Below are 27,012 nucleotides of genomic sequence, written 5' to 3'. Positions count from 1 at the left end.
CTTCCGACACATACATATCTCCCATCGCATGGACTCCCCTCGGGCTCTCACAGTGCACGATGACGCTCTTGTTAGAATGCGATCTTTACCGAAATACGAATACCCGAGATACCTAAAGCCGAGCTACCCGGCGCTGCTGCATTTGGTGCGTTCACCCAGCCAATCCTCGCGTTGCCGCCGTAGTTCGTATAGCCATAGCCGTACGCGTCCTTGCGCCGCGCACGATATTTTCCTATGTGCTATGGCTTGCGTTGGCCCCGGCGACATAAGGTGGTTCAGGGAGTAATCAGTCCAGATCGAATAGAGTCGTGACAGCCTCATTGGTCCGCAGGGGCCCGTCGGAGAGCCCACGGGGATCTGAATCCCTGATCATCCATGCTCTTTCCGTCGGGCGCTGCATGTAGAGGGAAAGTGGTCAAGGCAGAGAAGTAAGCTTTCCGTAACGCTCAACAAAGGCTTTTTGGCTCTAAATTTTTCCTTTTTTTTTTGGCATTTCTAATTAGAAGGTTCTTGGCAACGGATAGCCCCTGGTTATGTTGATTGCCCGACTGCTTCACTGTAGCTGATACATCACGGATGGTCCTGAAACGCAGGGGAACTGTCTCAAGCTGGGACGTCCGTGTAGGAGCGCCGGAGTAAAAACGCTCTTTGACATCAGAGAACAGAGATTGCAGAAGATCTTCGCCGGATGAGGCAGGAATCAATTGCCTCTCCAGGATTGAGCGAGAATCTCCTAGTTCGGTACTATCATGTTTATCAGGGGACTTGCACTCGCCAGTCCCCGTGGGCGTCGGGGTGGCTGAGCAGCGTGGATGGATCTTGATCGTCATTTAATCTTATTAGATGACACTGGCAAGATCCTCGTCACCCAGACACGCTCATTCTGTTTGTGCTGCGTCGTCTGTCGTGCGTACACGGTGGCCACATCGTCGTCATTCGTCAGTGGCTGACTCCCTCGCTGCTGTTCTGATGCATCTCTAGGTCGATGGTCGAGCTGAGAAGGCTTCCTAATCTCCTCTGGGGCCGGCGCTAAGCCCGCTACGCCGGGCTTCTTACGTAGATAACGATGACCGGAACCGGGACAGCGAAGGCGAAGGGCCGCCACCACGGTTCGTCTCGTTGCCAAGACGCTGCTAGTCGAGTTACGGGGAGGTGGAGGAAGTGGAGGAGGTGGAGGAGGTGGACTCGGTCGGCCAGAAGCAGCGAGGAAGAAGAGAGAAAGCAGTGGGGCGGCGTCGCAAGCCCGGCTGTCGTGTCGATCGTACATTACATACGGTATCCAGTACCGATTAGCGCGTAACAGGAGCGTTCCGGATGAGGTAGGTGATACGAGGTACATCTATGCATACACCCAAAGGTACCAAGGATGTGAGAGAGGTTGCATTGAAGGATCATACTGCTGGTGGTGATGGATCGATTGTATCTCAGAATGAGGCTCCAGAAGAGAGCGATTCGCGCATCTTCATGCCCCCAAGAACATACTCGCAGAATCGTTGATCGAATGTATAGAGTTCCAGCACCAAGTGGAACCGCAATTAAGTACAGAAAGCATGGTCGATTCCAGACCCCTTCATCTACTGGGTACAAATTGTACTCGGTAATAACAGAATAACAAAACGCAGGATGATCCAAGGCCGCTGGACGCGCCTGACCTCGCCCTTCCTCCTTCCGTACTCCTCTCTTTCTCCTCCTCTCCAAAACTAAAAAGTCTCATCCCTAGGGAGCCAATTATAACCGCCAGAACGCGCAAAATTACCAGTGAAACGCCCCAGCGCAACCGCTCCCACCGTGCCTGACGTCGGCGATTCCCACTTTGACCCCCTCTGCCGGTCCTGTCCCGGCTTACATACACATTCCTCCATGCCTGCCAGGTCCCAGCACCAACCCCATAAAACGAACAATGCCCGCCACGCGCGTACGACTTCCTGGTCGAGTGGCTATAACCATCTAACCCAGGGATCCGGCAACGTGGGCGAATCGTCCGACTCTCAACCCCCTCGCCGCCGCCGCGAGTCCAACATCTCCCTCGCCAGCGTCGACGAGGCCCCCTCCACTCCTGACTCCTCCGGCCCCGATGCCCCCGACATGATCAGGAATACCTCCATGGATCTGGACGTCCGCAAGAGCGCGCACCATGTGCGCTCCCGCTCCCAGAGCCAGGCGCAGGTCGTGGCTCTGCAGGAGTCGGAAATCCCGGCTCATCCTCCCGTCCACGCTCGTCCCGCCCCCGTCACCTGGATGTCCTTGCCGCGGAAGGGTCAATTGGCTCTGCTCGGTCTCTGCCGCGTCTTCGACTTCCTCCAGATCGCCTCGCTGCAGGCCTACATGTTCTACCAGCTGAAATCCTTCGACGAGAACCTCTCCGATTCTGACGTCGCGACCCAGGCCGGTATCCTCCAGGGCGCCTTTACCGCCGCCCAGTTCGCGACGGCCATTCCCTGGGGTCGCGTGGCCGATGCCGAATGGGGTGGTCGCCGCTTTGTGCTGCTGGTCGGCCTGGTGGGAACCGCCGTCTCGTGTCTGGGTGTGGCCTTTTCGACCTCCTTTGCGCAGGCCGTCTTTTGGCGGTCGTTTGGTGGCGCCATTAATGGTACCGTCGGTATTATTCGGACAATGATTGCGGAAAACGTGAAGGAAAAGAAATACCACTCGCGTGCGTTCTTGATTCTGCCTATTGGCTTCAACGTCGCTTCTCTGTTCGGACCTGGTAAGTTAGACACCTGTTTTTGTCACCATGTTCGCTAGGTAAAGCTGGATATTGACCGCAACTAGTAATGGGTGGTATGCTGGCCGATCCCGTCAAGAGCTACCCACGCTTATTCGGCCCCAACTCCTCCTTTGGCGGCGAGAATGGCGTGCAATGGCTTGAGAAGTACCCGTACTCTCTGCCCATGCTAGCCAACTTCTTCTTCCTGGGCACCTGCGCGTGCTTGGTTGGCTATGGCCTGGAGGAGACCCTTCTTGCTTGCAAGGGCAAGCCGGGCATTGGCTCATTTATCATGAAGTTCAGCGCGCGCACCGTGCGAAGCGTTGTCGGAACGTCCTCGCCCATCTACTCGAGACTTCCGTTCCGCGACTACGACGAGGATGGCCCTCTGCTCAGCAGTACTCTGGACCGCTCCGAAAGCTACGAGCTCGAGGAGAAGGCTCGCCCCGTCCGTGTCAAGCGCGTTTTGCCGTTCCGCAGAATCTGGACCAAGAACGTCTGGTGCACGCTTCTGGCCCAGGCTTTCTTCGATTTCCAGATGGGTGCTTTCAACAACCTTTGGCTGCTTTTCTTGTCTACCCCCAGATACGATCCCAATGACCCCGCTGCCCCGGTCCAAAACCTTCCCTTCAGCTTCACCGGTGGTCTGGGCATGCTTCCTCAGAGTGTTGGTTTCGCGACCGCCATTCTGGGTGTCATTGGCATGTTCCTTCAGTTCACCATCTACCCCTCCATCAACGGACGACTGGGCACAGCCAAGAGCTACCAGTACTTTCTCTCTCTCTTCCCGCTGGCATATGCTCTGGCACCCTATATCTCGCTGGCTCCGTCTACCATCCCGCCACCTGGACAGGCCAACGGCCCTTGGGTTTGGTTGTGGATTATTATTGTCCTCTTCCTGCAGGTGACGGCCCGAACCTTCACCCTCCCGACCTCAATTATCCTCTTGAACAACTGCTCTCCGCATCCCTCCGTCCTCGGCACGATCCACGGTATCGGACAGTCTGTCTCGTCAGCTTTCCGAACCATTGGCCCCATTTTCTCAGGCGCCTGGTATGGTTACGGTCTGGACATTGGCATGGTCGGCTTCGCCTGGTGGCTTGTTGCCCTGGTGTCCGTCTTTGGCTGTGCCGCTGCCGTCTTTGTGTACGAGGGCTCTGGTCATGAGGTCCTTCTTCCTGGAGAGGAGGACGAGTACCAAGAGCACTGAATGTGATGTGTGACGTTTTTGTTCTCTTCGTTTGAACTGTATATTGCTTCGACCTCCTTTTGCATGTCATCTGGTGTCTGTCTGGTGGGCTGTTTTATTGATTTCATTTGCCTTTACCTTCGGTGGGGACAGCTTGGTTTCTCCAACCGGAGAATCATGCTTTGCCTCCTCGCAGCGGATAGAGGTCAGGGATCTTCATGCATTTAGACCTATACCTTTTGTCTTGCTTGCTTGTTTGCCATATTGTCTTGGATACCATCTCTTTGTGGGCATTATTATTATTATCTCCGCATGGCATTTTTGTGTCTTGCTTTCAATGTTGCGGCGTTCTGTACTCCTGTTTCATTTGTCTTTACATTTCGACCTATCAACCGAGCTGGTGATGGGGCAGTATGGCATCTTGGGCCATAAAATATAGAGATTCCGTCAGTCTGACTGGTGGTAACCATTCAGGCGGATGCATTTTCATGGGTTGTCTTTTTGAATGGACTGAACCCTCTTTTGCTATATCCAAGTCATAATAGACCATTTCAGTTCTACTCTTCCAATCATTGCCAACACATTTAAATAATATCTTCTGTATCTTCATCAATTGTGACATCTAAACTTGGACTTCGTTAATCTATACAAACAGGGCAGCTCATCATGAAGAAGCCCCATAGTACTTCTGATAACTAGCATCAAAAGTCTTCCCATCAACAGCAAACTGCCGAATATAATCCCGCTCAAGATCATGCGTCCTCCGACCCAGAAGAACAAGACTGTGCAGCGGCGCGCCCATCTCAACTGTACTCAATTCCTCCAATGTACCAACAACAAGCTTCTGATCGGGGGCACCAACGCGCGCCGCACCAACCGCAAGACTATCCGGCTTGTAAACACCCTCCTGCCTCGTCTCCTCGGTCTCAAGAAGCTGCGACGCACACTGCGCAACGGTCATGTAGCGCGGGGGCTCGAAGATGCGGCGGCCGCGAGCCAGGTTCTCCATTGATTGTTCCTTCACCTTGATATCGAGCAAGACGAGCGTGTGCAGACCGATCTGGACGTTCTCGCGGACCTTGTCATAGAAGGACGAGGGCTTCCAGTTCTCAGTGAAGAAGACCATGCTGACTGTTTGACCGAAGTTGTAGAGCTGCAGACCGGTGCAGCCGATTCCGGACATGATGGAGGCGTTGGGGACGACGTTTGTCTGGATGCCGAGTTCGCGGGCGCGGAGAACAAGGTCGGTGTGGGTTGTTGCGCTGTTCATTGTCAGTATTGTACTCCTTGTCCACATGAGAAACTCAAAGAAGAGTGAAGCAAAAGGTATGACATACCCGAATGGATCTCCAACAACGAGAAAAGCAATGTCCGCCTTATCGGCGCCAGCGAGAATGTCATCGCTGCCGCTCTCGACGAGCTCGCGGTCGGCTTCGATGACGGGACGGCCATAGAACTCTTCCTATAGAGTGAAAGGGGGATGAGTTAGCAAGATTGGTCCATCTAGAAAAGTCCATTGCTACTGAGCAATGGGAGAATGGTATCGGTGATCCCACGCACAAGCTTCGCCTTGTCCACCAGCAGAATGGCCGTATAGGCCTCCAGATAGACCCGCTCCGCCTTCTTCACAATCTCCAGTCCGCGGACAGTAATGTCCTTCTCATCGGCGAGGCCCAGGCCTACAAGGTGCAGCATGTTGGGCAATTGGGAAGCAAAATTGCAGTAATTGGTGTGCAATGTATTCGTCTGAGGTGGAAATAATTGCATACCCCGCGGCAGAATCCCACCGCCTCGGGTCGCCGTCGATGACCGCCCAGCCGGAAAAAGGAAAACTCCGCTTATCGCGTATCGCTTGAGCAATCAGTTGAACCTCCCCCCGGACTCCAGGTACCGACCGTCTCTTTCTTCACCGAGACCTTCAAGGGCCCTGTCCTCATTCGCAACGTGGCAGTGATCGGAGACTGCTTTACTGACTTTGCGCGCGTGCCATTCACACGTCGGAGTCGTCACAATGAGCTCCGATCGCCAGCCGAAGTATCGGCAGGAGATCCAGCAGGTAAGTTCATCAAATCCATTCCATCTAGTTTCATAGGTAGGGTTCTGTCTCTTCGGTCCCTCGAGGCCTCCGTCTCCTAACACTTGGTCATGCTTGGTGCTGTCCTATTGTCGATCATGCATGCTTTGGGAGAACCCAAAGGTCTCCAATTCCAGGGCGCCTTGTGTCCTAGGTTAGATCTTGAAGCTCTTTCTCGGTGGAAGCTGGGGGATCTCTTCCGGAATGCGTCATGGCCAAAATTGCTGCGTCTATATACAAAATGAAACGACCCTTGTCCTCATGCGCATGATCCCCATGACATGCGTATCGATACGACTTTCAACGTTCCATATATGGGTGGCCGAAGAGGTTGAAGCCGTGCTTGCTAGCATCGAGATGAAGTCAATCCGTGGCGTTGCTTGCGGAATAGGAAACTGCGTCCACGGCCGAGGCGATCTGCCCACCACAAGGCGCCCGCCGTACCTACCTTCTAGTAGGTTCTGTCTACTGGGCGTAGGGGCCTACCGCGCTTTGTTTATGTCCACCATCGCGTTCGCCAATTATTCTTCCTCTTGCATCCTCTCGCCTTCGTTACGCGCGTATCCAAAAAACCGTCCACGCCAGAGGATATTGACTCGCTGCCGCATTGTTATCTTCCAAGGACCGACCCCAAACTGCACACTCTTGCAGTATCGGTCCTCCACCCTTCTGCTTCGCTTCTTTCTCCTCGCCCTCAGAGAGCATTGTGGACACCACACAACTCTACGCCTCTTCCAATTTCGTTCAAGTCAAATTACGCTGTAATTTGCCCCTCCCTTTCGCTCTCTGAGAGAAGTAATTCAGCACCTGAAACGAGCTTCGAATCTTCAACGCCGATTTCCGCAAGATCGCCTGCTTTCACAATGTCATCTCACGCTCCGAGCGAAGGTGAAAATGTGGGCCACCGTTATCTCACTGGCTTCACCCTGCACCTTCGACCCAGGGACGCTGCGCAGCCCGAAGGTAAGGACCACTTGGCCCAGTCCATTGAAAGCGATGATACCACTGCTTGGATTAGCGACTCGGAAGATTTAACCACTGGCAGTGACTTCGACACTCTCAAGCCCCTTCGAACCTCCCGTGAATTGAGCCCCGAAAACGAAGAGGCCGCAATTTACATTGCGACTTATGAGGACTGGCTCAATACTTTGAGTTGTGACGACCCTGCAATCAAATCGGACCGCCGCCTCCCTTTTCCTTCCCCTCCTGTCGATGACAGCAAATCTGATCTGGATGACGGCCAAGGCGACCTGAGCGACTCCCAAGGCGACTCGGATGATTCGCAAAGCGACCCGGATGGCTCCAAACGTGATCCGGATTATGCCATGAGTGAGAATGAATCCGAGGGAGCTGAGCCGGAGGGCCGCCTGTACTCGGGTGATCTTGAGCTGGTTAAGAAATGCAACGAATTCATGGAAGGCTGTGACATCAGGGAAATCTCCAAGCATGACCCCAAGAAAATCTTCAAGGATGACCCCAAGGATGACCTCAAGAAAGAGACTACCGAGACCAAAGACACCGAAGAGATTGGAGACCTTTGTCAAGTATTTGTTGCTTACCATTTTAACCGGCAGATGATGTTTGTCTCAGGTGAAACTGCCGAACCATCTATTGAAACAACTTCCTTAATTGAAGACATCACTCGACAACAAGTCATCGAAATTGTCCGTCCAGATATTACCTAACGTTTGAATGCCAATTACTAACAGGATTTCAAGCTCACGCGCAGCACCGCCTTGGCCACTCGCCGAGGCTCGAAAACTATCTCGACAGATGATTTGATTTTCCTCATTCGGCACGACAAGGCAAAGGTCTCCCGCCTTCAAACATTCTTGTCCTGGAAAGATGTTCGAAAGAACGTCAAGGACTCTGACGACAAGGGAGGGGCTGATACCGCCGAGTTTGCAGCCGACGATGCGGCCGGTGTCGTTGCCGGCCCGAGTGATGTGGCCTCTAAGCCCAAGAACAAGCGCGCCAAGATCGGCCTTGCTTGGGATGTGAACAGCTTCTTTTCAGTGCAGGTGCCCGAGCGTGAGGATGAGGAAGACGAAGAGGAGGAAGAACAAAACTATGCTACTCTTCAGCGTCTGGCCGCTGCCGATGAGCGCACCAGGCACATGACTAAGGAGGAGTACGTCTTCTGGTCCGAGTGTCGTCAGGCCTCATTCACCTACCGAAAGAGCAAGCGTTTTCGCGAATGGGCCGGCTTCGGCATCGTGACCGAGTCCAAACCAAATGACGACATTGTCGATATTCTGGGTTTCTTGACCTTTGAGATTGTCCAGACCTTGACTGAGGAGGCTTTGAAGGTCAAACTACGCGAAGACCACGAACGCAACCGTGGCGGCGGCGACAACGCTGGTGACAATTCCAAGAAGCGCAAGCGCGAGACCGGCCTTTTCGATCCCCCGGAGGAGGGCCGCACGCCTATCGAGCCACGTCACATTCGCGAAGCCTATCGCAAATTGCAGGCCATCCCTCAGAAGTCGATCGCTATGCTTCTTCACAATGGGCGCATCCCTGCTCGTCTACCCCTTCGATTGGTTAGTATACTTACGTCACCTACATCCACATGTCTGAGTTGTTTGACTGACGGACGCTTTTCTAGATTTAATCTCGGCTTTTTCTTTCTTGCTCAGGAAGTACGGTGTACGGTGTTTCTAGCGACGTATCAAGCGCCAAGTTTGATAAATGATACCCAAGGTTTCGGGAAATGTTCAGTTATGGGTGGAATGTGAGCTTCGAACATATATTTAATCACCATGCACCCGGAAGCCTCCTTTGTCGGTGTTTTCATGATTTTTGTCATATCCTTACGCGTTGTCTTGTCTTTTTAATTCGCTACTTCCCAAGCGATGTGAAGGAAGTGGAATTCGAGATATCGGTCATCTCTACCAGTGTTTTCTATCTTGATGTGTTGTCTTATCTTCTTGATTCGCTATCTAGCCAGGCGATATGAAGTTTATGTACAACTGAAGATATTGAAACTCAAGTGATCAAACTATTCCATTCCTTTCCAGAAGATATTCACATGAGTATCGTAGAAACATCGCCGAATGTTCCGTCAAAGTATTATCTCATGCAATCATAAAACGTAAGTTGGGCATTTAGTTCGGGTGAGATTTGCGCCCTATAGATCATTAGTATCAAAGCCGTGAAGTTACATCGACAACGGGCTACTTACACTCAGCCAGCTCTTCCAGACTCAATTCCCGGATGCTGTTGATGGCAGGGACATTGCCTTGAACGGCACCCTTCACCGTATCGACCGCACGACCCAGCAGTCCCTTCCGGGAAACAACGTGAGTTGCCAGCTTCGCCTCGAGCTTGATCACACCAATACGGGGGTCGGAGGGCGAACCATCGTGCACTCCATCGCCCATGTCACCCAGCCATGCCTTCAATGCCGGCGAGTAGTACTTCGCAACAACAGAGGGGTCGGAAATGATGGAGGCGGTTCCGGAGATTGACGCCCAGGCGCCGTTCACGGGGTCCAGGAAGGACATGTTCGTTTCTTGAGGGTGGAGGGTGAGGTCCATTGTCTTTCCGGAGAAGAGGTTGGTGTGGAAGATGAGGTCGATGCCGCCATTTTCCTGCCACATGTGTAGTTAGTATAGCGCTATTTTATAGCAGAAGAGCAGTAGGTTCTTGTGTATATACCTTTCCGGCGAGAGCCATGCAGCGCGAGGTGAGGAATTCTCCCTCGGATTGCTTCGTCGTCAACATGCCGAACTTGACTTCAGAGATAAAGTCGACCAGCTCCTCGATCTTCTGGGGGAGAGGAGGGTCCTCGAAGTTCTGAGTCTTGTACGGGTCCACGGCGTGGTTGCCCGTGGCGGTGTTGATGGTTGCGTCGGCAGACATGTTGAAATTTCGTATTAAGATTCGTAAATCCAAAGAATTGGCGTAGAGGAATGGTGAGTACCCTGGGTTTATATAGTAATGTAGTTGGGGAACAACCAACTGCCTGTTTGCGCGGGCAACGTCGTTGTGACGTCAGCGATTGGATCCGGATCAGGGCTGCTTGAATGACTTCGGCATCTCCACTAGATGCAATTGGTGGTACAGCTCTTGGCTGATATGTGATCTGATTTGCGATCGCGAGCGCCCGTTGTGTGCTTGACTTCCTCGGGGTTGAGGTCTGACGGAGAGCTGATATCCCGATTTGGACTGGTGATCCTCCACGTACATACGACAAGAACACGCCAACCAAACTGATGCTCATAAGTTCCAAGAATGTGTGATTGCTCTCCACAGGAGCTCCAGGATTGTTGCAAGAGTAACGACAAGAAGAGCTATACAGAGGTAAGATTAGCCGTCGAATGATCGAGACACAAACAAGGATAGGCTCACCTTCACGACCCCAAACAGCCAACCCTTGCATAACCTTCCCTCGCCTTTGCATATGCAACCATGAATAGACAATATCAACCTGACATGTCCGACCTTCCACAACTGAGCAGCCACCTGGCCAACGTCGACACTCGAGATGCAATCGCCTGCGTTCCATTATGCGCCGAATACGCCAGTTACAGAATGCTTCATCTGTTCGGAAGGAGCATTTCTCCATGGGGCATTCAAGCTTGCGCTCAAAGCGTTCAACGAGCCAGTCAACTTTAAGGTGGACTCCTGTGTAGACCACTGAGTAGAAATGGCGACAAGTGTGTTTCAAAGCGAGGGCGTCGGGGTAACTCAGGTGCTGTGCGACTTGCATGCGTAGCTCTGTCGGAAGATCCATCAAGGAGAGGCGAGGCACAGTATTAAGATTATTCGTACTGCACTGCTCCATCTTGAAGCTGACGTGGTTGGAATTCCGATTTGAGAGCTTCCTTGTCGTTCCTAGCTGTGGTCTTTGCATTCGTACTTGTATTCAGCGACGAAAATGGCTGCCTGAACTGGTTTATTATACTTTGTCTATCTTGGGAGCCCCAAGGAAGCATGAAGTAGGATACCATGTTGCGAAACGTGTCGTTCTTTCAGTGGCTGCTTCGATATGAGAGTAGCTGCCTGGCCGTGTAGATCGATGCTGACGGAGGGGCTGTGATCTGAAACATGCAGCCTCAGTCACGCCTCTTGTGACCCTTCAGCAAGACGCTCTGGTCCTAATTTTTGTAGTCATAACAGCCAGGCTATAGAGGTCAAAATGTCCCATAACAGCTAGGCTATAGAGTTCAAAATGTCTAACCTCAGCCTCCATCAGCAGAGCTAGACAGGTGTACCTCTGGTAGAGCTGGGAGCTTGTTGCGGCTCCGCAACCGTGCTTACTAAGTCCGCCACTTGAAGCTCCGAACCTCGAGACCAAGAACCTGCACTTTTCACCACTCCAAATACCACCACACAACCTCCACCATGTCTCAGTCCAATCCTCCAGATGGCAGATCCTCTGATGTTGTGCAAGCCAAAAGCTGGGACCGAGAAGAATACGCCAAAAAGGCCGCCGACGATGAAGCCAAGCGCAAAGCCGAAGGCAAAGCCCGCTACGAAGCCAAACTGCTCGGCAAGAAATATCATGCGCCCGTCGACTACGATTCGCTAGAGGCGACAACCGCCCGCAAAGAGCGACTAAATGTGTCGTCGATGGTCGGCAAGACGACGATTGTGCCTGCGGGCGCGTCGATGGGGAAGAAGGGAAAAGGCGCTGGATTCTACTGCACGGACTGTGACCTCACCTTCAAGGATAATATTCAGTTTGTGGAGCATCTGAATAGCAAGCAGCATTTGATTGCGACGGGCCAGAGCGGTGATGTTGTTCGCGCTGGTGTTACTGAGGTGCGGGATCGGTTGCGGATGCTGTCGCATCGGAAGAGAGTTAGGGATGAGGAGGAGCGCAGGGCGTGGCAGTTGGATCTTGGGGCGAGACTTAAAGAGCGGGAGGAACAGGATGCGAAGGAGCGAGAAGAGAAGAGACGCAGGAGAAATGAGAAGCGGAGAAAGGGTGGTGTTAAGCAAGAAGATAGCTGGGAAGGGCGATTGGGCATTATTGCCTAAGGGGGCATTTATGTTCTCGTGTGCATTTTGTCCCGCAGTCTTCTTATGATACCCATGGCGTTTTGGGAATTGTTACCTTATTTTATCTTTCCACACTGTACGATGTGTCATGAAACAGCATTGGTATTGGCATTGGCAACCGAAAACATGTGAAATATTCAGATCATGAATCTTCCTCCCCGAACACCAGACTCCACGCAAGAAAATATGTTGTCAAACATGTAAAAAGAACCATAAAACACCACATGATGGTCATTCAATCAATCCATACACTCGATGGCCTCCAGTCGTCGCATAGCTCGACTGCCCTCCTGCTCGAACTGGCTGACGAGACGCTCGCACTCCCGCTTCAAGCGTTCCTCACCATTCTTCGCATTCCACATAATCCATTGTTCAACACTCATCTTCTTTTCAGGACTGGTCAGGCCATTCTTGAGGCCGTTGAAGAGTCCGGAGAGGTCACCATTTTCTTTGTCGCTAGCATCTCCATATAGAAGCTCATCGATATCCACTGGAGTCCACGGGTGTCCTGAGGCAGGGAAGCCGGCGTTAGGATTGCGCTTGGAAGGAGATGGAGTGGCAGCTGGAAGTGCGGTTCGAGCCTTGGGCTGCTTAGGGGTGGATGATAGAGGTGGACGAGATGCTGATGGTCGTGATGAAGGGGGGCGGTTCTCAGCATCGGATGATTGGGGAGACATGGACGGAGTGCTCTGCTGAGGAGGCAGAGGCGACACTGCTCTGTTGGAGGAATTTGATGCCCGCTGAGCCTTACTGGTTCGTTCTTCCTTGGCCCGGGAGTTTTGTGACTCGTTGAAGGACTCGGCGAGGTGCTCCTCTTGAGGAATATCACTGTAGCGCTTGGCTGTCTTCGGAGGAACAGGCGTCTTTTCGTGTCGTGACGCTGGCGAGGAGGGGTGAGGAGGTTGAATCATCTCAACCTGATCATCGTCAATATCCCCTGGGGTTGCAAACTCTTCGTCCATATCTGCGGACGGAGAGCGGATGTCATGCTGATCATCAACTGACACTGCCTCAAGCTTGGGGGTGGGCTCGCGCTCAAGCTCAAGCTCAGATTCAGGCTCAGCTTCAGGTTCGGCTTCTAACTCTGGCTCTGGTTTGGGCTCGTCTTGAACCTCAGGCTCCGGCTCAAATTCGGGTTCAATTTCTGGCTCATGAACGGGAGAAGGTTCCTTCATGGCCTTCCTAGACTTCTTTAGTTTCTCATCCTTCTTCCTAGAAGACTTCTTAGTCGCAGGTTTCTCCTCAGATTCTTCCTCGGGCTTTGAATGAGACTCGGCCTTCTGGTTGACGATTTCGACGGAGACAAATGAGTCGTGATGCTCATGCTCCGACTTGTCATCTGCAACTGACTTGGGTTCTGTGGACTCTCGCGAAACGTGCTTCTCGGCCTTGGCTTCTTGCTTCTTGCTTTTCTTGGTGCTCTTTTCTTTCTTTTTAGAGGACTTGCCAGACTTGGTCTTTGTGGTTGGCTCCTCAGTCCCGTCCTCCTCGGGGGCGTCGATGTCCACGGAAGGTTCAACTTGATGCTGAGGTTTTTCTACTTGAGTCTCGACTTCTTGAGGAGCAGCCTCCTGAGGAGGTTCAGATGATTTAGCAGTAGCCTTGGACTTTTTGCTTGTCTTGAACCTTTTCAAAGCGCGAGGTGCGGGCTCAGGTTCAGGTTCAGGCTCTGGCTCTTGCTCCGGTCCCAGTTTGGCTTCCGGTTCAGGCATATTCTCAGGGAGCTGCTCCGCAGGCTCGTGAGCTTCAGCTTCAAGACCAGCCTCGATGGCTGCATCTAACTCCGAGTCACGAGGCAGACGTTCCTTGGATGTCGTTTTGGATGAAGCGGACGCGTCCGAGGCAATGCGAGTTTTCGAGGTTGTCTTTTTAGAGCCCTTGCGACTCTTCTTGGTCTCCTTCCCTCGGGGCTCTTCCGCGGCTTCTGTATCATGCATGTCATAGACTTGTTGCTCGTAGTCGTAATTCCGTGAAACGCTGCTGCTTCGTGCCCTAGTATTGCGACGTTTTGAGGGCGGCTCTGCAGCTGGAGAATGTTCTCGCCCTTGAATAACAACTGGCTCTGGTTCCTCACGGCTGATTTCCTCGCTAACGCGTTTCTTCCCTCGTCCTCCACGTTTGGGTTTCGGTGGTTCGGGTTCAGCCTCAGGTTTAGGCTGCGCGATGTCCATACTGTCAACATCCATCTGGCTTTCAGACTCCATATCTTCCTTCTTGCTCTTTGCGCTCTTTCCCTTGCTCTTAGTTCCCTTCTTCGTACTTTTCGGCTTGGAAGTCGACTGTGACATCATGCTTTGATCCATCTCATCCATATCGATATCCATATCGGCGTCAATTTCGGGGGCTTCAGATGCAGTGGTGGTAACGGACTGGGTCGAAAGACGAGAAGAGGTTTTGGAAGTGCGGGATTTCTTGCCTCGAGTTCCCTTTCCCTTCTTGCCGGGAGGGTTCGCGAATACAAAGAAAGAACAGTCGGAGGAGCGGCGGTAATGTTCATCACTGGGATTGTTAGGTGAATGTTCGTACAAGAAAAAGCGAAGGGAAACTCACTAAGGGTCATCTTTGGGCTCCCAGCCGTCTAGAGACAGTTTACAATAGGCACAGCTGGCCAAGTCGTCGCTCTCGTCATTCGGGCAGAAATACCACCCACTCTCAACCATCTAGCACGAAATGTCAGAATTGCATCTATAATACGCAGGATGGGGTACTTGCCTTCTCTGACTGACAGACCCATCCTTTCTTGCCATCATGGGGCCACGAGGTCCCGAATGTCGAGATGCGCGCCTGGGTGATACGTTCGCTGGTTGGATCCTCGATTTTCGCAGGGTTGGAACTACTTTGTTGAATGTCCATCATTATGGCCCATCCACAATTCGGCGAGTGTTTGAGATGCTCCGTGATGGGGTTATCGTCTTCTTCCCATCCGTCCAATGCGCGGTTGCAGTGAAAGCATGTTGTGTTATCGGGGTTGCTCTCGTAGGGTTTGTAGTAGAAGCCCGCATGCGCCAACTAGAGTGATATCGCGTTAGAAACATGTCTCTCCGATTGTGGGCAATGAAGCGGTAGTACCTCAGCCGGCGATGGACTATCGTGAGGCCATGCGATCGCATTGGGGCCTTTGGTGTTCGAAGATCTCCGCTTTTCCGGCCGAAGCACGATGTCGAAGCTAGCCAGGCGGGCTGAAAAGGTGTCCATTTCAGTGCCCATAATTTCAGAGTGCCCTGAGGGACAGGTAGTCCCAGAAAAAAGGTCAAAAACCGGCCGTGGGCGTCGTGGTGGGCGAGGTTGTGGTTGTTGATGCGGTCCGTTTGGTGTGTTTACTCCCAACGGCTCCCCGTTGTTATGCGGCACGCGTGTGCACGTGATCAGTATGACTAAGCCGAGGCGACGTCAGTCCCGAATGGTGTCGGACCGACGCCAGCGTGGGACGCTTCGCAATCCCTCCTCCTCCTCGCCATTGATTCCTGCAGAGCTCTCTCCATGCTGCAGAAATTAGTGCGACTGAATCTCTCCATTTGAGCCGCGCGCTCCGTTCTTTTACGACCTCCGAGTCGCCGACCTGCAACCATGCGCCCGACTGTAAGTTCCCGAGTTTCGGAACGATGAGCCCGAGGCGAGTTTCATGCTGACGATGGCCTCTCGTTCAAGACGGTCGTCCCTCGGAGCGCGGCCTTGCGGCCCCTCTGGCCGTCTCAAGCTCACGCATCCCGTCTTCCATGGATGCCCGCGTCGGTCCGCTATGTTTCTATCGATAATCGCTCAACCTCCGACTCTTACTCCAACCGATCGTCACTATCCTTTCCTTCCTCCTCCAACCTACTGTACAATGTGCCATCCGGGCTATCTACTTCTGCCAAGCCATTCTCAACATCGTCGTCATTATCCGATGCCGATTGGGACCACAACCCCAATCTCTCTATTTCAAACTTTTCCGAACTGCCATCGAAGGATTTCGGCGTCAATCAACACATGATCATAAACCAGGAGTTCAAGGAAGCTCTGCGCCAGATTCTTTGGCAATTCAGGGCACCCATCCGATATGCATTCGCCTATGGCTCAGGTGTCTTCACTCAGACTGGAGCAGCCTCCCCTATCTCTACGCACCCATCGGCACCGGCAGCGATCAAGAATATGCAGCAGGGCTCTGGCAAGATGATTGATTTCATTTTTGGCGTTTCATACTCCCAACATTGGCACTCTTTGAACCTCGGTCAACATCGCGACCATTACTCCGGATTAGGCTCACTTGGATCATACATGGTGTCTCAAGTCCAAGACCGGTTCGGCGCTGGGGTTTACTTCAACACCCATATCACGGTAAACGGAACCTTGATCAAGTACGGCGTGGTAAACCTGGACACATTATGCACGGATCTCACACAATGGAACACACTTTACCTCGCAGGTCGATTGCATAAGCCGGTCAAGATTCTTCGCGATCACCCCAAGGTGCGCCTGGCCAATCAGATGAATCTGCTTTCTGCTCTTCGTGTGGCTTTGCTGCTTCTCCCCGAGCGATTCAGCGAATTCGAGCTTTACAGCACTATCGCCGGTATCAGTTACATGGGCGACTTGCGCATGGTTCTCCCAGCGGAAGATCCTGGTAAAGTGCGCAACATTGTCTCTGGGCAGATGGCACACTTCCGCAGACTATATGCACCGCTCATCGAAAACCTTCCCAATGTGACCTTCAAGGATCCTCGCTGCAGCCAGAGTGACTGGATCGATGACCCGGATGCTATATTGGCCATGGCGCAGGATATGGACCCCGTCAAGCGCGGAAACATGGTCCGTCGGCTGCCAGACTCGTTCCGTGAGAAGGTTTATTTCCAGTACCAGTCGCGCTATGGGATTCCTCGGGCTGAATTCAACAAGATGATGGCGGAAAACAATGATAACCAGGAGATCGTCCGACGACCCCAGGGTGGTCCATTCGAACGACGGATTGCTAGCGATACAAATCTTCAAGAGGAGGTGTCAACTTCGATCATGAAGACAATTCGCTGGCCAAGTACTGTCCAGACCATCAAGGGACCTCTCACCGCTGGCGTACGCAAGAGCTGGAACTATCTCATGGAGAAGCGCGAGAAACACAAGAAGTCTCAAGCCCAATTGAAGCATCTCGCGCAAGCGACTCCCCCACCTCCGGCTGAAAAGGGAGACACAAAGAAAGACTAAGTTTCAACATGTACACACTTCAGCATAGGACTATGAGCCCCACGTGGGTATGCAGGCATCTGGAGGCGTTGCTGGCATTGTTATGTATTCTACCAGTGTATCTGGCGACTTTGCATCTGCAAAACAAAATACCAAATTCACATATTCAACGAATCAAGTGCCCATTCGTATTGAAACTTGAGGTTTTAATCGTGTACCAACCCAGGGAATTGTTCAACTTGATCCTAGAATCCTTTATCGGCATCTCACCGTTGGACTCTGATTATCATAGTTATCCCAACTTCGTCGACCGCATCGCCAAAGTACCGACCAGACCGGAAGTTGAAACGATGAGTTCACGATTTCGTGCTCATGTATCTTGGGATGTTAAGCATACCTCCAATGCAAATTTGCTTTCACGACATGCTGCACTCCACGGATATAGTTTTGGACCTGAGAATCTATTTCCGGACCCCAGCTCGGTAGTTATGCCAGTCCCAGATACCAATCGCGATAGCGGGCATCGAGCATTTGAACGATATGGTCGAATGCTTCTTGGGCCGCCATGCTCGAGTCCCTGCAAACTGCTACCTGATTGTGCGGCACGCCCTCTCGCTGATAGTGGTCAGACATTAACACGGGATCGAAGAGATGGGAATTTGGGAACACGGTACCACTTCTTTGCAGTAAGAGAGAATGACATTTTGTCCGTGTGAATCGATTAGCGGAAACCCAACAAGCACTGTGATAGTTTACAGCTCACATCACAACAAAGCCAATACCAATCCGAATAATTTCCTGAATACTTCGACACTCAAAGTCTTCATCGGGAAGGTTTAGCCGGTGAGCATATCTGGAAGCAGGACCGTATCAGCAACAAAATTGAAACGAAATAGAAGACTATGGTAAGGTGCCTTGTCACTCACTCCACAAGAGGAAAGATCGGAGATACACCCGCAGACCCTCGACGCAAACCCCAGACTTCTTCTAACGATGGATGTTGACCTAGAGATGAGATCTCGACCTGGCTGATTGCGCCATGTGCATAATAAACCATCGCTTCAGAAAACCGGCGGAGGACACCTATTCAAGTGTGTTACTAGGAACTTTCTTTCCTCGATTCGGTGCTAACTTGCCTTTGGAGATTTCTGTTAAGCAGTCAGTATCGTCGTAAGGGGCGTTTATTTACAGAATGGATGGTGGATTTTGTGTTCATACCTTGAAAACACATCCACACTGAATGAACCACCTCGATAAGGGGGTTTTCATCTCCAGCTAATTTCCCTCCTTGAAGCAGAATAGGAGACGGTCAATCATATTATGACCTCCCTTTTGATCATCCCGGAATATGCCGTTGTCGAACACTGGAGAAGCGATTAGAGCTGAGAAGTCGAAGTATTATGGCCGTTGAACTGATTGTCGTCGAAAGAAAACACCTATTTTGCACATTATCAGCTTGAAATTTCCCAACTGGATCAATCCTGAGACCCCAGAGCACCACTTACCCAGTTTCCCCAGTCAAAGCATGCTCGGAGCTCTTCTGGCTCAGATTCTGGTACGGAGATGGAAATGAAATATGCAAAGTCCGTCTTGGTGGTGATTCGCTTCATTCGCTTGTCGAAAGCACATGTCCTAGGCTGTCAGAATCTTGTCACAGAATGGGTGAGGCAATCCTATTTTCATATCCATTTTCCCGATTTGCCTTTCAATATTCGATAATATGGATTGACAGTCGGCGCCTCCGAAAGAGTAAGGACGGAAAGACTCGGTAGACAAAGAGTGAGACATGAGATCTGGTCCCTCGGGCTTTCGTCAGTCTTCACTGTTCCCTTGATTACACATAGAACATGGGGACCAGTGTAATCGACGCCGAAAATGACAGCCTCTGGCGCCAGAAACAGCCGCCTTTCCACCCGTATCTTCGGACGGCGAAGCTGCCGCTTGACCCGCCCGCTGCGCTGTACCGCCCCCTATTCTGCACCCAACAATATGGGTATGGGAATATCTGCTGCAGCGGGGCACCCCGGAGCGAATCAGATCCCAACCACCTGCGCTGAACGGAGCGGAACTTAGTTGCCCACCCGTCGGCGAGAAAAATAGTCACGTGAAGGCCCTGCCACGGGCCGAACTACAGTACTACACCTATGGAATACCACTGTATGGAGTATATTATACCCCAAAGCTAAGTGACGGTAAATCGGGAGCCGAGAAATGGCTACCTTCATCGCCATTATTTCCAGCTTCCTTTTTATGAAGGCCTTAGTCATCACAGTCCCTCTCTAATTCCGCTCGACCTACAGTAGATGCTGTTACACAGTAGAAGGAGCTTCCACACTTCTCTCATGTACGTAGGAGTTGATAGATAGTGAGCACTCTGGTTGGTCAGGTTGGAAGAGTGAGGAGGCCTGAGGCCACAGCATGACGAGAAAACCTCGGGGTTTTCTCCCACCACTCTTCTCTCTCCAACCTCGATATTCGCTGCGAATGCACTCTTTTCTCGAAGACTAGGCTTGTGTCACAGATGCTAAGTTATTTTCTAGAGGCTATTCGCAACTTGAAAGAAATACATTCTTAACCGAGACAACAAGGCTGGAGAGAAAAATAAAGGAAGGGAGAAAGGTGACCCAGGCGAAGCAACAATATTATCATACAGAGGCCCGTGATAGTCAAGTAATGTTATAAATTGAACATGCATCAGCATAAACACGTGAGATATCAGCAATCCAGGCCGAATATAATATGAGACCCTGGCTCGAGTCTCGAGCAGCCACTCACCTTCCCAGAACCTTTTCGAATCAACACGTCCATCATGAGTATAACATCATCTTCCATGAGGTCAGCCACTTAGTGGCCAATGACAATATCAGAATCGAGATGACTTATAGGAGACCCTGCTCACTCCAGATATCCTCAGCAAAAGTTCTCAGCTCTTGCGCAGGTATCACCAAGTCTCTCTCCAGGGGCTGGTGGGGAGGACGGCCAACAACCTTGCCAAAGGGCAGATCCAGCTGTGTAATAGTCGTAGTCGTGCTAGTTGTGCCCATCGTGCAGGACTCCCCGGTAACAGATGTCGTGTTGTTCATTCGTGATAAATTGATAAATGCAGTACGCCGGGCTAAAGGAGGGGATGATCTTGTAAGTCTTGTAAGGACGCCATATTCTCGGGGAACAAGTTCCCATCGGTGCAAGATGATTTCAGGATGCTCGCTATTAATGCTAATCGTAACCACGAGTTTCACAGATGAGGAGTAAGTCTCAAGCCAACCGCGCGCATCAAGAGCAAGTTGTCGCGCAGACTCTGACAATCCTACTTCCACCACAAAACTCAGCCTTGCATTTGTTGAAGCCGGAGCCCAGCAGCAGTCAGCCTCCTTTTTCCAATTTCCAACCGTAACTGTTGTTGAACCGAAAGGCCTCACGTCACGATGGACGTTCATCGCACGCAGCTCGAGAGAAATCAGTGAATCAAATGATCTTATTGCAAGTTCGTGTGCAGCATTCGGCATGACTTTCGCGATCAAGATCCCCGTTTCTGCATTGAAAAAGAATCGGCTGTACTTGCTTGTTCGCGACCGATCATCACTCAGTCTGGATGATTGCGCCGGGGGGACAGACGTGAAGATGAGGTACTGATCCCGAGTTTGGTCTTGCTGAAGCGCTCGTTGACGGCGTTCTAAGGACTTTGTTAAGCTCTCTTTGGTGGTGAATGGCTGCTGCTTCACTTCCTTCGCCAGTTGCGCAAGAGGGTCCTCAGGCTCGGGTTCAACTGACGAAAACTCAGAAGGTGAGGGCTCAGAAGATGAAGACTGAGACGCGTTTGAGGTGGATCGAAGGAAGTCCATGGTTGGTGAGAAGGTAGGGTGGGAAATGAGAAGGAAGTAAGAAGGCAGGTAGGTAGCTGTGCCTAGTAACGCCTACCGCCAGAGGTGGGGGCCGCTACTAGGCACTGCTAAAATAGGCACTCGCGACTGATAAAAAGAGGAAGGCGGTAAAATCCCATTTTTGCCCATGGTTGTTTTGCTCGTGACGTGACGGCGTATTGGGGCGCTAACCCATAATCGGCAAAACTAACCGTATATAGTAATTCACAGGTCCCGATATTACACAACTGGTAACGCGCGCTTCGCAAGCTTCGCACGCTGATGCCCTGAAACGAAGTGATGAAGGGAGTGAAAATAGCGGTAAAATATGGATAAGAAGACGAGATGGTAAGGAGATATATAAAAGTTTGTAGAGTCACATTGTGATTGGCTGTAGAGTTTCAGGAAATGCATCCCAGAAAGTTTATATATGTAGCATGTGTGACGTCTGTGATCAGGTGGGGAATCCCTTGTACCATCCTAGTAGTCTATCTCATCACGGCAAGAACCAAACGGTTATTCTTGAGCCTCGTCATCTAACCATGTCGCTTTGTCCAGTTCGTGTTGAATTCAATTGTGAATATACTCTCCACACACTCTCTTTCACTCATGATCTTCCTCGAAGCCTTATCCCAGTCGACTCCAGGGTCATTATGAAGGACTGCGAGTACACAGTTCTGCTTGAGCGTGCAGTATTACCGATCCTCAACGAGCATGAGGTTGTGTGTCGAGCAGCATCAAGTCCTCTGTGTGGGGTTTGCGGTTCCGTCACGACGCAAATACTACAAACGCCTATATCCATTATTCAAGATGCAGATCATCCGTTTCTTTCGGTGTGGGTCCATTCTCTCTGTGATAAAGCAGAATGCGAAGGACAGACGAAGGAGGATATGGACAGTATCATGGGCAAGCTGAGACGGCAACTTTCAGATGAAATGCGTTCGGAAGCGAAGACTTGTAAAATGTGTGGGAAGGCAGTGGGCCTGAAAAGATGTGCCCGATGCAAGGCGGTAGCTTATTGCGGAACCGAGCATCAGAGGGTGGATTGGAAGATACACAAGAAGTTCTGCGTATCAGTGGATCGGGAAGGTGACTAGGAATGGTGTGCGATTTATTGGTCGGGTTTGCTATATGTCGGTGCGACCGTTTCTTACACGGGTTTGAAGGAATTCATTCTGGTCTCTCATCTGCTTGGGATTTATTATGAACCTCCCTTCGTTTATCCCCCTCCCAGGCGGCCATTGTTTGTTTCTCCAGTTCCTGCAGCCTTTGGATTTCACTAAGCAATCGCGGATCGGGTCCGAATTGTAGGTCCTTCATGTCAAGCCTCTGCAGAAGATGAAGGCCTTCGGAAGACCGAAGCCTGGATAGCTGGACGTATGTTGAGCAGAACTTTCTGTGACGATCGAGGCCCCGGATGGTCGGATCGTCTTTGAGATCGAGAATGGCAGACGCGAGAGTTGATCCTTGGACTTTGTAGTCATCTGCGCGAAGTCGTATATTTCCTGGGCCTGTGGACTTCGTGCGGGTGTGGATCGCGGGATATATATAGATTCTCTGATTCCTCAAGCGTGCAAATTTTTCCATTTGAATTCGATTCACCATATGTCGAATGGAGTTCCGTTTGACAACGGTCATGGCACCTTCCAGTTGCGGATCAGCTAAGGAAGTGATAGCTTTGCTGTTCAAGAAGGACAGGTCATTACTCGTCAATGAGCTAGAGCGAGCACGCAACAAGAAGTCTCGGAAAGACAGGTCTTCGGTTTGTCTCATCTGCTCGTCCAAGATGATTACCTGCGTGAACTGATGCCAGAGAAGTTGGCCGATTTTGTCTTCATCTTTGTTCAATCGAGGGACCCTCCAAAGTGCAGGCCCGCGAACTGGTGAAAACTGGAAAAAGTCACCTACGAAGATGACAATGGGGAGACCGCCAAAAAATTCCGGGGAGTTCCGGTCCAGGGACTTAGCCATTTTACAGTGATTGTTAATCATGCTGAGCATGGTCAGATCCATCATGCTTACTTCGTCGACGATCATTATCGTTTTACGCTCCCACAGTCTCTTTATTCGAGATCTTGTGGTTGAAGTAGCTCGGGAGCGATCGATCGATATGCCTAAAGACGTGTGGTAGGTATTTCCGCCAATATTGTCTGCTGCAGCGCCAGTCGGTGCTGTGAGAATTACCTCCTTTTTACGATGGAGCAGATCCATGGGGCTATTTTAGCGATAACTGTGCTCACTGACGATTGGAAGATAGTTGAAAGAATCGAATGCGAGACAGCTTCGAAGGTATTGCCGTGAGCAGTTTAGTTTTCTCTAACTCCAAGCAATCAACCAGTGTGATGCCATTGGCACTTCGCACCGGCTAGTCTTCGGTTCGAGATAGAAGTTTTCAAGTCGCCACTAGTTTCGTCTCGCGAAATGTGAACTAGTGTCCATTCATCGTACCAAGGAAGACTCGGCAGGGACTGAACAGGGAATGAAAGTGTATCTCTGTCGAAAGGTTTTAGGAGATATGATGAGATATTTGACTGAATTTCCGATTCGAAGTCGATATTCACTTTCAAAAGAATCGTCATCATCCACTTCCATGGACAGGACGACCGGATGCATTGGCAGGTCTCTGGAGACATATTCGCTGATGGATCCCTTTCTATGGTTGAGAATTGGGCTTATAATATATGCTTTGGACTTTCTTTCACCGCCGCGGTGCCTCCTCGTTTTCTATTTTCAGAGGAGAACTGCTAGTAGGATACTCTGTTGTCTCAGAGATCAACATTCTTCGGTTTCACATTATTATTGGGAATACCGATCGGGGGATTCTTCGCAACCAGTTAGCTTAGTGCAGCGGCTGGGCAGGTCAATAAAATCTTCTAGACCCGGCCTCAGTCCCAGCGTCAAAGATTCGCCGCAATTTGTCCAATCATTTCAGCCACGTATATATCTCAGCGGTTAGAGTGACCTAAGCATGTACTTTGTACCTTACGATTGGAGAACTCGGCAGGTGGTCAGCATTGTTAAGCGATTACTTGAAACACAGAAACTACGCGTCTTCGGTGGATCTTTAATTAGTTCGGGCGTCTTTTCTTTCTAATTCTGGAAGAGACGGGGTTGAATTGGCAATCAATGACGGTCAAGATCAGGCCCTCGTCGGGCGTATCGCCGGTATTAATTTTTCATCCTCATCTCAGCCTAGGGGAGCAGCCAGCCTCAACACTCTCAAGCGCTTCCTGAGTCAACAGGAGCCGCGGCCACGTTTGGCCAGGCAAATATAAATTGTTCGTTTGGAGAGTCCTCTACACAGCACGGCATCGAATTTGAATCAATCTTTTCCTTTGTTGCACCAGCGATCGTGAAAAGTTCGCCTCTACTACCACCATATAAGTTCCAAGTGAGCTCTCTTCTCTGCATTAGTTGCTATTATCGATTATCAGCGGAGATGCAGTTAGTTGGCTGCTATATGTTGCTTATTCTCTGGAAGTTTATGTCGCGAGTCAGTTTGTTCAAATTTGAGATCTAGATCGATCAAGGGGTCAGGAATGGCCTGCGCGGGTCCGATATATCGGCCGCTAGTCTGCGCCCTTCGTTGAGTCATATACAGGAGAACTGAGGAGTGTTTAAAGACTTGTTCATTATTATCAATTTTAATATTTGATTGCAATTTTCTGCATCGATCCGTCTCAACTGTCAGTACTCCAATATACTTCTAGTATAGAGTGGAATTGCTCCGATTGACTCTGAGTCATCCGCCTTTCACCTCCGATTCCCCGCCGAACCCCACCAACTTTTGCGTCGTAACATTCCTCAACTCCCCAGCACATCGCCATGGCTTCGCGAACATCACCATTCGACCTGTCGAAATGTGCGCGACCGAATATTCTGCAATTGCAGCCGTACCGGTGCGCCAGAGAGTATGTCGTCCATTCCCCGCACTGCGTTCGGGATCCCCGCTCATGAATCAGTGACTACAAAGATGACGGAACAAACGTGCTTCTCGACGCCAATGAGAATGCCTACGGTCCAGGACTGGCCCTGAACAGCGAAGGAGCATTGCAAGCTTCCGAGACGGGCAATGCGACAGGCGCCTCGAAGCCTGAGATCGACTTCCTTGGCCTGAACCGATACCCCGATCCGTGAGTGACCAGCGTGGACGACAGCAAAGGGGCAGCCAGGAATGAGGACATGCTGACCACCAATGGCTTATGAAGTCACCAGATCGAACTTAAGCAGCTGTTCTGCAATCTCCGCAATACCCATCACCACACACCCAAGACCCTCAAGCCCGAGAACCTTTTTGTCGGCGTTGGATCAGACGAGGCGATCGACGCGCTGCTTCGATGCTTCTGCGTGCCCGGCAAGGACAAGATACTCACCTGCCCGCCTACCTACGGAATGTACAGCGTGAGCGCACAGGTCAATGACGTCGCGATCGTTAAGGTGCCTTTGGACGTTTCCAATGGCTTCCACCTGCAGCCCGAGAAGGTCAATGAGGCCCTCTCGGCCGATCCTTCTATTAAGCTGGCCTATATCTGCTCGCCGGGCAACCCCACCGCCAACCTGATCCGCAAAGACGACATCCGCAAGGTGCTGGAACACCCGACCTGGAACGGTGTCGTGGTAGTCGACGAGGCCTATATTGATTTCGCCGAGGAAGGATCCAGTCTGGCCGAGTGGGTCAACGAGTGGCCCAACTTGGTCGTCATGCAGACACTGAGCAAGGCTTTCGGCCTGGCGGGTATTCGCCTCGGTGTCGCATATACCAGCTACGAGATCGCGCGGTTGTTGAATAGCCTGAAGGCACCCTACAATATCTCCAGCCCTACCAGTGCTTTGGCTTCGGCCGCACTCACTGCACCCAATATGGCCGTGATGCGCACTTATCGCGACCAGATCATCGCGCAGCGCAATCGGCTGCTACGGGAGCTACCACAGATCCCTGGTGTAGGCCGGTTCCTAGGTGGCTCGGACGCGAACTTCTTACTGGTCGAGATGCTGGATGTTGAGGGCCGCCCGAGTAACGTTACCGCACTGGCGACCTATGAGGCGATGGCGGAGAAGCGTGGTGTGGTGGTGCGGTTCCGTGGTAAGGAGCACGGCTGTGAAGGCTGTCTCCGTATCACCGTCGGTACGGAGGCCGAGGTGACCAAGTTCCTGCAAGAGCTGCGTGTAGTCCTGTCCGGACTGCGTGCGGGTTCTGGCATCCAATCGCTTCGGGACGAAGACGAGCGGGAGGAGGCGGCGGCGGAGGTGGTGGCATAGATACCGGATTGGACATGATTGAACGCCACCTGATAGTCACTGCAGTTTTATGTGTTTATATGATGGCACGATACGTTCCTAGGTCGCTACCACATAGTTTCATCGACGATAAAAAAAGATAGATATTTTATGAGAACGAACCATTTTTCTTAGATACGGTGAACTATCCGGGGCATTCTTCTAAATCTTGAAATACGTTATTTTTCCAAGGGAAGCTTTGCAACGGCAACACATGTGCGGCACTATTCAAATTGTTAGGACATGATGCAGTGATTGAGAATATCCCGTTTTTCATTTGAAGTCGAAGGTTGGTATTCTTACCGGCTTGGCTTGGTCTTTCGTATGTTCCTTATTAACCTTCGCATAGTGATCTATGTTGGAAATGAAAATGGTAACTTTGACAGCCTTGGTTAGATCACTCTTGGCTACTTCGAGAACCTGATCAAGATTTCGAAGTGCTTGCACCTTTGAAGCAAACAGTAAATATCAGTTGGACGTTCCGGATTAGAATGGAAATTTTGACTTCTCTGACAGTTCTGTCTAACGCATCACCAGGAACAAAGCTACCAGTCTTCGGATCAATACCAAGGCTACCGGAGCAGTAAACCATTCAATTACAGATGATTCCTTGGGATATTAAAGGGCTCGGAGCAGGGGCGTCTTTGTTGAGAACGGCGACTTTCGCGGGGACATGTTGGAATAAGTTTATAAATTACTTGTAGAGAATTTGGATAAGTTGAGTCACTGATCAATGTGC

The 27,012-nt window shown here is 51.2% G+C and overlaps 11 protein-coding genes across 11 annotated transcripts; 5 read left to right on the top strand and 6 right to left on the bottom strand.

Annotated features, from left to right (window-relative positions):
- Positions 1–1,860: 1,860 nt before the first annotated feature.
- On the top strand, positions 1,861–3,917 carry N7532_011383 (putative MFS transporter; the record flags this gene model as incomplete). The annotated part of the gene is made up of 2 exons (XM_056623874.1): positions 1,861–2,707; positions 2,773–3,917. 2 exons carry the CDS (start codon positions 1,861–1,863, stop codon positions 3,915–3,917), a joined length of 1,992 nt encoding a protein of 663 aa, XP_056468862.1.
- A 643-nt stretch (positions 3,918–4,560) lies between these two features.
- Positions 4,561–5,591, bottom strand: dph5 (diphthine synthase; the record flags this gene model as incomplete). Its single annotated transcript, XM_056623873.1, has 3 exons — positions 4,561–5,158; positions 5,234–5,358; positions 5,457–5,591. 3 exons carry the CDS (start codon positions 5,589–5,591, stop codon positions 4,561–4,563), a joined length of 858 nt encoding a protein of 285 aa, XP_056468861.1.
- A 1,242-nt stretch (positions 5,592–6,833) lies between these two features.
- On the top strand, positions 6,834–8,584 carry N7532_011381 (transcriptional regulator SPT3; the record flags this gene model as incomplete). Its single annotated transcript, XM_056623872.1, has 3 exons — positions 6,834–7,634; positions 7,689–8,513; positions 8,579–8,584. 3 exons carry the CDS (start codon positions 6,834–6,836, stop codon positions 8,582–8,584), a joined length of 1,632 nt encoding a protein of 543 aa, XP_056468860.1.
- Positions 8,585–9,077: 493 nt separating this feature from the next.
- N7532_011380 (blue light-inducible protein Bli-3) lies at positions 9,078–9,834 on the bottom strand (the record flags this gene model as incomplete). Its single annotated transcript, XM_056623871.1, has 3 exons — positions 9,078–9,100; positions 9,155–9,563; positions 9,631–9,834. 3 exons carry the CDS (start codon positions 9,832–9,834, stop codon positions 9,078–9,080), a joined length of 636 nt encoding a protein of 211 aa, XP_056468859.1.
- A 1,485-nt stretch (positions 9,835–11,319) lies between these two features.
- Positions 11,320–11,958, top strand: N7532_011379 (U4/U6-U5 snRNP complex subunit SNU23; the record flags this gene model as incomplete). Its single annotated transcript, XM_056623870.1, has 1 exon — positions 11,320–11,958. One exon carries the CDS (start codon positions 11,320–11,322, stop codon positions 11,956–11,958), a length of 639 nt encoding a protein of 212 aa, XP_056468858.1.
- Positions 11,959–12,218: 260 nt separating this feature from the next.
- N7532_011378 (baculoviral IAP repeat-containing protein) lies at positions 12,219–15,186 on the bottom strand (the record flags this gene model as incomplete). The annotated part of the gene is made up of 4 exons (XM_056623869.1): positions 12,219–14,478; positions 14,530–14,639; positions 14,710–14,988; positions 15,049–15,186. The coding sequence occupies 4 exons, from the start codon at positions 15,184–15,186 to the stop codon at positions 12,219–12,221; spliced, it is 2,787 nt and encodes a 928-aa protein (XP_056468857.1).
- Positions 15,187–15,546: 360 nt separating this feature from the next.
- On the top strand, positions 15,547–17,157 carry N7532_011377 (phosphatidate cytidylyltransferase; the record flags this gene model as incomplete). The annotated part of the gene is made up of 2 exons (XM_056623868.1): positions 15,547–15,558; positions 15,628–17,157. 2 exons carry the CDS (start codon positions 15,547–15,549, stop codon positions 17,155–17,157), a joined length of 1,542 nt encoding a protein of 513 aa, XP_056468856.1.
- Positions 17,158–20,015: 2,858 nt separating this feature from the next.
- Positions 20,016–20,978, bottom strand: N7532_011376 (uncharacterized protein; the record flags this gene model as incomplete). Its single annotated transcript, XM_056623867.1, has 1 exon — positions 20,016–20,978. One exon carries the CDS (start codon positions 20,976–20,978, stop codon positions 20,016–20,018), a length of 963 nt encoding a protein of 320 aa, XP_056468855.1.
- Positions 20,979–22,166: 1,188 nt separating this feature from the next.
- On the bottom strand, positions 22,167–23,207 carry N7532_011375 (uncharacterized protein; the record flags this gene model as incomplete). The annotated part of the gene is made up of 1 exon (XM_056623866.1): positions 22,167–23,207. One exon carries the CDS (start codon positions 23,205–23,207, stop codon positions 22,167–22,169), a length of 1,041 nt encoding a protein of 346 aa, XP_056468854.1.
- Positions 23,208–24,821: 1,614 nt separating this feature from the next.
- Positions 24,822–26,255, top strand: N7532_011374 (histidinol-phosphate transaminase; the record flags this gene model as incomplete). Its single annotated transcript, XM_056623865.1, has 3 exons — positions 24,822–24,907; positions 24,959–25,129; positions 25,205–26,255. The coding sequence occupies 3 exons, from the start codon at positions 24,822–24,824 to the stop codon at positions 26,253–26,255; spliced, it is 1,308 nt and encodes a 435-aa protein (XP_056468853.1).
- A 197-nt stretch (positions 26,256–26,452) lies between these two features.
- N7532_011373 (uncharacterized protein) lies at positions 26,453–26,865 on the bottom strand (the record flags this gene model as incomplete). Its single annotated transcript, XM_056623864.1, is given in 3 exon segments — positions 26,453–26,497; positions 26,577–26,720; positions 26,734–26,865. 3 exon segments carry the CDS (start codon positions 26,863–26,865, stop codon positions 26,453–26,455), a joined length of 321 nt encoding a protein of 106 aa, XP_056468852.1.
- Between the last annotated feature and the right edge of the window lie 147 nt (positions 26,866–27,012).

The sequence above is a fragment of the Penicillium argentinense genome (genome assembly GCF_028826775.1).
Source record: "Penicillium argentinense strain IBT 30761 chromosome Unknown utg000011l_segment0_segment0, whole genome shotgun sequence".
Lineage (NCBI taxonomy): Eukaryota > Fungi > Ascomycota > Eurotiomycetes > Eurotiales > Aspergillaceae > Penicillium > Penicillium argentinense.
This window is presented reverse-complemented; position numbering and strand designations above follow the sequence as displayed.